At 47.2% G+C, this 8,408-nt stretch overlaps 1 protein-coding gene across 4 annotated transcripts in view; it reads right to left on the bottom strand.

Annotated features, from left to right (window-relative positions):
• Window positions 1–376: 376 nt before the first annotated feature.
• Window positions 377–8,408, bottom strand: part of tmem266 (transmembrane protein 266) — a 39,615-nt gene continuing 31,583 nt past the window's right edge. For 3 of the 4 annotated variants that reach the window (XM_081712004.1, XM_035519777.2, XM_081712006.1), the window contains 6 exons: window positions 8,216–8,272; window positions 7,491–7,629; window positions 4,598–4,713; window positions 3,254–3,446; window positions 1,804–1,866; window positions 377–1,711 (listed from right to left, as the gene is read on the bottom strand). In XM_081712004.1, coding sequence (XP_081568130.1) covers window positions 1,062–1,711; window positions 1,804–1,866; window positions 3,254–3,446; window positions 4,598–4,713; window positions 7,491–7,629; window positions 8,216–8,272 — 1,218 coding nt within the window. In that variant the 3' untranslated portion in view covers window positions 377–1,061. The remainder of the gene's footprint in view (window positions 1,712–1,803; window positions 1,867–3,253; window positions 3,447–4,597; window positions 4,714–7,490; window positions 7,630–8,215; window positions 8,273–8,408) is intronic. The other variant, XM_081712005.1, reaches the window with a different exon arrangement.

Genomic DNA, 8,408 nt, shown 5'->3' with positions numbered 1-8,408 from the left:
AGAAAATGCTAGTGGCAGTGTAGTTTTCTGTTCTGCTTTTATATGCCAAAGAAAGCTGCCTTTAATAATTTGAGAAGCCAAATGATTTGAACAAAAGTAAAATGCATTCCTCGAATTTACCAAGTTTTATTTGCTTAACGGGTTCTCTTATCGGTTTATAAAATGACTTAACATTTGATTAATTGGCCTCAATCAAATCAATCACAGATCTTTTCAAAGGCTCATGCTATAACAATGGCATTAAGGTTAGGAGTTATGACATTCTCCCCATTTGTTTTCCATAAAAACCCTTGAAGACTATATTCCTGAATTTCCCACCCACTAAATCATCAGCAGGTTTTAAAAATACTTGAGTTCAGCACTTTTTCCTGTCATAGAATTTTAAATACAAATGTTAGCATCAGTAAGAAAGGCAAAGGTAAGAAATTTGGCTGAGTAACACAGCTTGACACATTTGAACGCAGATCAAATGTAACCCTGCAGCAGTCAGATCATTAGGACTGTACACTGTGGTGTTATTCATACAAATAAAACAAATGAACTATTACCTCATGGCCTGGCCACCCCAACCAAACCCTGAAGTAAGAATACATGATTCACAAGTCCAGCCTCATTTCAATACTATGCTGCTCTCTCAAAGCTTCAGTGCAGTTGTGCCCCATTGCTGGTTTCATACGGTCACCCAACACAAACACTGAAATGGGAAATTCCTGATAAATGTTCCAGTGATGGCTCCCAAAGTGCCTCTCCCTGGGCTCTGGAAGGTTGTGCAATTTTGGCAGGAGCGACAGAGTTCAAGTGCTTTTGCTGAGAGGAACAGGAGACAGGCTTTGTGCCAAGATCTCCTAGCCTTAAGTGGGAAACCCCTCTCGAGAAGACAACAGAGCAAGGTCCTTGGTGTGTCGCTCAGTGAGCCGCTCTCAGCACGAAGCCTGGGAGAGCCAGAATCTGTAGTGCTGGCTGACAGTGCATGAGAGAGAGACGGAGAAATAGGACCAGCGAGCCAGAGGGAGAGGCTGCTTCAGTTGGTGCTGGTGGCCACCATGCTGTCCTCAAATGTCCTACGTGTCCGGCACACGGTTCCGCGGTGTGTCCGCTGGCCCCATGAGCCTGTACTTGTCGTCCAGCGACGGCTCGGTCCCCTGCAGGTGGATCAGCGGCTTGGTCTTGAGCACCCCCAGGCCCTCCTGGTTCCGCTTGTTGTAAATCTTCACCCTGCGCTCCAGCTCCGGGCTGGCCTGCCCCGAGCCGGCCGGGCTGGGCAACTTCAGATTCACCGGGTTCACCCGGCCCTTCTGCGCCAGGCACGAGTCCTCCGACAGGGACGAGAGCAGCTCCTTGACCACGACGCTGGGGTCTCGGCCTGCGGCGGGCTGCCCGACCAACGCCAGCGGGCTGCAGTACGGCGGCGGGCAGCAGTGCTCGCCGCTGTAGTCGGACGTGGAGGCCTCGCGCACGGTGGAGCTGCAGTCGCTGGTGGAGGCCAGTGTGTGGCTGCTGATGCTGTGCTGGCGGGCGGTGAAGCTACAGCTGGAGCGAGAAACCGTGGTGGTGGAGGCCTCACTCACCGAGCTGTCCGCCGGCTCTGTCCAGCTCACGGGCCCGTCGGCGCTCACCAGGGACGGGGGCAGCTGGCTGGGGTTGGTGGGTAGGTGCACGTCTATGGCTGCAGTAGTTATGATGCGTGCACCTGGGTCTGGTACCCCAATGTCTACAGTAACAACAACAACAACACTGCTATCATAGTCCCGATATTCAAGAACACACAATGAAAACATCAAGATGTGAGAATAAGTCTCTTACCACTACTTGGCTCACTATAATACTGGCTGATGTAATTGTTCATGTCATCTTGAACAATGTTGTCTGGAATTAAGAAAAGAAGTCTTTATTGGTACATAAAGAGAAGTCAGATCCTACCACTACTCAATTCAATACTAGATTATCACGTTGAGGCACTTTGAAGTGGTACTGGCCTTGAGCATGTGCTCTATGTAGATGTAAGTGATGAAGTGATGAAGAGCTGAGGAAGACGAGCCTAGTCATGCAGAGGGCCAATCAGAGAGCCTCACCTTTAATGGAGTGTGTGTAGCCAGGGCAGGACTGGGGCCTGGGCTCCAGGCTGGGTGAGAGTTTATGATCCACTTGGCGGAGCGAAAAGGTCGCCCTCTCTAAGCACCACTCCTTCATCCCCAGAGACCCAAGCATACCTAACTCGCAGGGGCTTTATTTTCGTTTATTTTTTTAACTGTTTAAAATATTCATATGACAGTGGTCCTGGAGGAGAGTCGCAACAGGCCAAAGACAATCACTGTGAGATGAATAACACATGAGCAGAGCAAGACGCACGCACTGGCTTTAAAAAGCCCTCCGTGTTCATTCTCCGCTCAGTCTGGACATGGAGAGGAGAGGGGAGGGGAGGGGAGGGGAGGGAGGGAGCAGGGAGGTACTGGCAGGAGATTTAAAGCCCCTGAAGTGTTGTGCCGAGCACTACGAGCTTTGACCTCACTGCCTGACAGCCTGCACTGGCCGCTTGGCTTTGAATTTTATGTGCTGTCAGAGTCCGATCATGTTATCGCTTTTCTTTATTTACTTTTCCTATCTTCTTTAGGAATTTCAGAAATTTGTTTAAGGGGACATCCAAAGCGGTGATTCAAAATGTGCAGGCCCTAGAGTATCTCTTGGACAAGAGGCAAGGCAATAAATATCACAGCAGTGCCAAAACATATCCAGTCCTGAAAAGTAGAATCCACACTCCCAAAATCCATGATGTCACTGGGAACCCACTGCCTGACATCAGAAGAAAGGTCTTTGTCTTCTGGAACACCATATCGCTCCCACTCTTGTGTGAATAAGAAATGGCCTGTAAAATACCCGCCCCCGGGCTAGTCTCTCCTCCTCTCGTGCTATGAGCTTTCCCCCAAGGTCAGCCACTGCTCTGACAGCCGTTTCTGTCCAAACGCACATCTGAAGGGGGAAAAAAAAAAAAAGCCACAGGCGGGTTCCCGCTCCCACAATCTTCTGAGGGCTGGCGCATGGCTTGCTGGGAGCCCATTGTGTTTTTGTTTTTTTTTCCCCCAGGTGAAAGGAACAGACGTTTGTGCCATAGCTGAATACTCTTTTAGGAGAAACATGGCCCAGTGTACAGAGCGCTGTGTGTGTGCGCAGCATGTCAGCGTGGAATGCTGTGCAGATCCCAATGTGACGGGATATATATATATATATATGCGCATGTACCAAGCTGGCGGGGTACCTGAGGGGGCCCCTGGTGCTCGGCCCTTGGCTCGGGCCTCCGGGTTGCCGCCGGCGGCCCGTAGGCCGTCCACCTCCTGGAAGCTGCTGCTCTGCTTGCCCCACGCGTGGTGGATCTGCATGGCCGCCTCGCGCTCTGCCACCAGGTCCAGGTCCTGCTGAGCCAGGTGGGCCCGCAGCTGCCTGATCTCAAACTGTGATGCACAGAGAGACACAGAGAACAAGAGGTTTAACGAGGCCTCTTCTGTGCGCCGACCTTCAACTCTTGCTGGTTCAGCTGTCTGTGGTCAGTGTTTACTTGGATTGTCACAAATGCACAGTCCACAGCACAATTGCAAATGGTGCCTGCAACCAACCAAGGTGGATTTTTTTCACATCAATTTGGTTCATCAAACACCACGTGCTAGACCTTTTTGTGCAATTACAGTTATTCCAGATCGGCTTGTAGATATTGATAGGCATTGGGTTGGTTCCCTAAAACCCCCCCATGTGGACATTGTCCTCATTATCTTATTTATTTTTTTCTCCCAGAGAAGAACATCACATTCCCATGATGGATACGCCTTGGACCTTTTAGCAGTGATTGCTGGGGTAAGACAGACACGACCGGCTGGAATGGCTGGAACGTTGATTCTTGTCTGACTGGAGCACCCGGCACCATGTGGAGAAGCCGTGACACATTTTTAGGCAAAACAGGCTCTTATACTGTTTCTTAATTTAATTACAGTACACTATATTTAAGGATTACTGTAAAAGGATTAAGTAAATGCAACACAAACATAATCCAGAAGAGCTGGAGCCAATAAACTATGAAAATTGGATTCCACATTTTACATAGATGCGTCACTGTTAAGCAATATTTAAATATTACATATTTCTTGTCATTTTTGTACACTAAATAAACCAAATAGCAGAACACCACCATGAAAAAAGAAACAGAAACAAAAACACTTCATTACGACCAGAAATAATGTTCCTTGTTTAGGTGTGCCAATGCTGCCCTCTGCTGGTGCAAGGACATCGCTCATATTTAGTGTTTAATGATGCAGAGCAGTGGTTCTCAATCTCAGTCTTGGAGACCACAAGCACACATGCTTACATGTTTATCTATGCTTATTTGCTGTTATTTATTTGTGTGTGTGTGTGTGTGAGTACAGCGACTACAGTAAAATGCTAAATGCACAGCGATGGTTATATGGTTTTACTCGTTCTAACCCTCCTTATGCAGCTCGTGAGTGACCCGACAGTGGCCAGGGTCGCCTGGCCTGGGCGTGTGCCCTGGTGTGCGGAGTGGGAGGAGTGGCCGAGTGGGTTGTAGGGGAGCGGCGTGCTGAACGTTATTTACCGCCTGCTCCTGGCAGATCTGAGTGAGTCTCTCCAGCTGCTCCTCCTGCATGGCTTTGGCCTTTTCATACTGGTGGAGCTCCAGCTCCATCTCCACCTTCACCTGCAACACATACGCTACAGCCACACGCAGGCAAGGGGACAAGACAGACTACTGTTATATGCCACAGGTTATCACAGGCCATGCTATTGTCTTACGAGACACTAATGTAAATGAACCTGTATCTACTCCAGACTGCACGCTTTACGTTTCACATGCCAGGCACTTCACAAACTCACTCATTCAATCGCTCTCTCATTTCACACACTCCTTCACACACTCGCTCGTTCATTTATCAAGCTAAAAACAATCCACAAGGGTGTAGCATCATTAAACCATATACTCAGGTATATGAACATCCGATGCCCCCGCCATTACAGTACATTAATAGTCTACTAATATCAGAAACACAGATTCGATCAGACTAGAAATGACCACAAGCAAAAAAAAACCCAAAAAACTCAAAACAAGCAACGGGGTGCTATGGCACCTCGCATGAACGACACGGTGTGGCCTTGTTATTTAAAGAGGAGTCATTTACACCCAGCATGCGGAGCTAACACAATGCATGTCTACCCGTGGGCAGTCTCGCGCGCCTCGTCTGCACTCAGCTGAGGGAACTGTGCGTTTAGGCTGTGCTCGCTAGGCCTTACTGCTCAGCACTCGGGAGTTCCTGCAGAGCGCGTTCTGCTTATGGTTTTACCACCCCACCACTGCAGCCTCGCCACGCTCTCACCAACCATTTCAGTCGTGGTTCTTACTATGGCAAACTGAAGTGATAAAAGTGACCAGGCGTAAGCTGTAAGTATAGTGAGGGTTTTGAATGTCTAGCCCTTTTCATATTCATCACTGTGACCAAGTTCCTATTTGCGTTTGCATTTATGAGTGATCATATTTCTGTTAAAAACATCTGGCCATAAATGTGTCACTATGCAAACTGATTGGATGCACGTGTAATCACAGGCATTATTTGGGTATTTTGTTGTGTGTGCATATGTTGCAGACAAAAAAAAAAAAAAAAGTAACAGTTTTTACCTACAGGCTGTTGGACTACTGAACCAGCTGTTGGTCATTCCCTAATCCTTCAAGAAAAAAATCTTGTTTTTCCTAATGTGACATTAGTGCTACTAGGAGTATATTCTCACTTCCCAGCATTGCCTCAGAAACAGAACATGCCACTCTGCCTTTTTTGACAATTTAAACAAAAAAATTCCGCTCTTTGTTGAGTCAATGATCCCTGATGATCAACTATGGTCTATTCCAAAGCTTGTAACAGACTAACTCCACATTTGTTGAACCATCCCTGTCACTCTGTGTTAGCCAAATGCCCCACAGGGAGGCGTTAACACTGAAGCCTTGTGCAGATGGCTGAGTCTCATGCATTCAGACGCAGGCACTCCGCTTTACCGCACCTCGGCTTCTCATGTTCTGCTCGCTGTCTCGGTACTTTTTACATACATCTTTTTAAGAGCAAGAGAGCGCAAAGTGGAAATATTTTTCCAATCTTGATTATTTTGTTTAATCAATAAAAAAAGGTTTAAACTGGACTCAATGGTGAATTGCATAGAATTCAGAAAATGTGTGTGTGTGTGTGGATTTTGGTACTTACTAGAAACTACACATTCTATGAGTTAGTAAAAGGTCTGGGATAGCATTAGTGTTTCTCACACCCTTCCTGCTGACTGCACACTGCGCCAATATCACAGACATATGAGAACAAGCAGAAGAGGGCACATTTAGAGGACAGAGAAACGCTGATAGAAATGCAGTTTCATGTCAAGATACAGGACTCATGCGAATGCAAGAGAAGCAGGATTAAATGTCTCCTAACTGATAAACTCACTGTCTGTGTAAAGGCGGATAAACACAGAATAGTGATCCAGATGACTAGACATAGGCTGACAGCAAATGAACAGTCAGCAAAAAGTGTTTATATGCTTCATGACAAAACAGAGGCGCATTTGTTGATTCAGATTGTACTCATTGTTTTTTTGTTGTTATTTTTTAAAATAAAATAGTGTCACTGTTATGGCAGGTGGGAATTCATCCCAGACAATGACTTTTGATGGACTGGGTGCCTGACTCAAAGTAAAAATAGAATTTGTCAGAAGGTACACCTTGTGCAAAAAATAAAGTTCTGTCAAAGAAATATGCATTTGCATTTCACAACAACCTATGAATACAATCACTTGCATGGTTTGTGGTACACTACAATAAAGGATTGCGACACAACCCTTTATGAGCCTGATAGCCTGTTCCATTCTACCTATTCTGTGGAAAGCAGAGTGGAAATGCATGTCTGCCAATACTGTTAGGCTTCCTGTTTCTTCTGCGAGACAGATTAGGTGGAGCACCTCGGGGGTGGGGGGTGGGGTGGTCAGGGCACAGGGGTGGGGCCACTGGCCATGCATACCCTTGCATTAATAGATCTGTTTGAACACTATTGGCATTATGGTTCTTTCAGGCAGCCACAGCAGGTCAGCATGAATTTTAATGGGACCGAAGGATGCTGGCCAAGCTGCCCGAGAAGCCCTTACTGACTGAAGAGCAAACGGACTCCTAACGACTACCTGTCAGAATAATCTCCATCCTCGATGCCTTTTTATGGAAGCTAAATGATTCTTTTTTTATTAACACCCATATAAGGAAATTTGCTTTAGGGCACACGATACGCTCAAATCAATGCACTGTTTATGATATTATTTATCATGATCAATGCTTTCACCCATCACAAAATATGAATGCCGTCTCAAGAGTACAGGCAGTGTAAATACCAAACGGAAGTAAATAACAAAATGACCAAATCAACAATGAGCCAGAGCCAGTAAGCTGGCGGTAGTGCAGGGCGCCTCACCGTCGATGATCCGCTTGACCCTCCAGATGCGCAGGGTGATGATGAGGCTGATGGCGTCCCACGGGCTGCTGGGGCCGTTGGCCACGGTGGAGGCCACCATCGGAGCCAGCGACAGCACGATCACGGCGCCGTCAAACACCTGCAGCCAACGCACAATCACACACCTCCTGTCCTTGCCCTGTCAAACAGAAGGGTCTAACGGGGACGAGGCGTAGCGGGGACGTGTGTCCTGGAGGGGCTGATTCGAGACGTTAGCAAATTCGCTCCAATCGGTCACTAAAATGGAATCATGCTCACAGATCATAGATATTTCTACACAGTAAAAAAAAAATGTATTTAACTTCCTAATGCTCGCTTAGAATTTTGAACATTGGAGTGTTACTCAGTTAGGAAACCCACTGTTTATAGGACACAACAAGCAGCACCTTGGGAGAACACATGCAGTGTGAGCACAGCAGTGGGCCATTCCTGCTCCCCCCCACTACTGTGACATTGAGAGCATAACACTGCAGCAGGGAAAGACTCGCATCTCATCTCCTTTATAAAGGTTCGCTCTCTCTCTCTCTCTCTCTCTCTCTCTCTCGCTCTCTCTCTCTCTCTCTCTCTCTCGCTCTCTCTCTCTCTCTCTCTCTCTCGCTCTCTCTCTCTCTCTCTCTCTCTCTCTCTCTCTCGCTCTCTCTCTCTCTCTCTCCCCACCTGTCCTAACAGAACCCTGGGGAGCTTACCTCGACTTTGTTCTCTATGTAATCCCATATCCCCAGTACCACAATCCTGAAGACAGTCTGAGAGAGAGAGAGAGAAGGAGAAGTAGGAAGAGCAGATAGTAGGGAAAGATTCATAGAAAGTCACAGAAAGTGGAAGAGAAACAGATTCGCAGGAAAAAAATTGAGGGATCAAGTATTTTGACGGGTCAGCACA

The sequence above is a fragment of the Electrophorus electricus genome, chromosome 4 (assembly GCF_041902795.1).
Source record: "Electrophorus electricus isolate QZ-2024a chromosome 4, ASM4190279v1, whole genome shotgun sequence".
Lineage (NCBI taxonomy): Eukaryota > Metazoa > Chordata > Actinopteri > Gymnotiformes > Gymnotidae > Electrophorus > Electrophorus electricus.
Note: the sequence above shows the minus strand (reverse complement) of the source record. Positions and strands in the feature narration are given on the sequence as shown.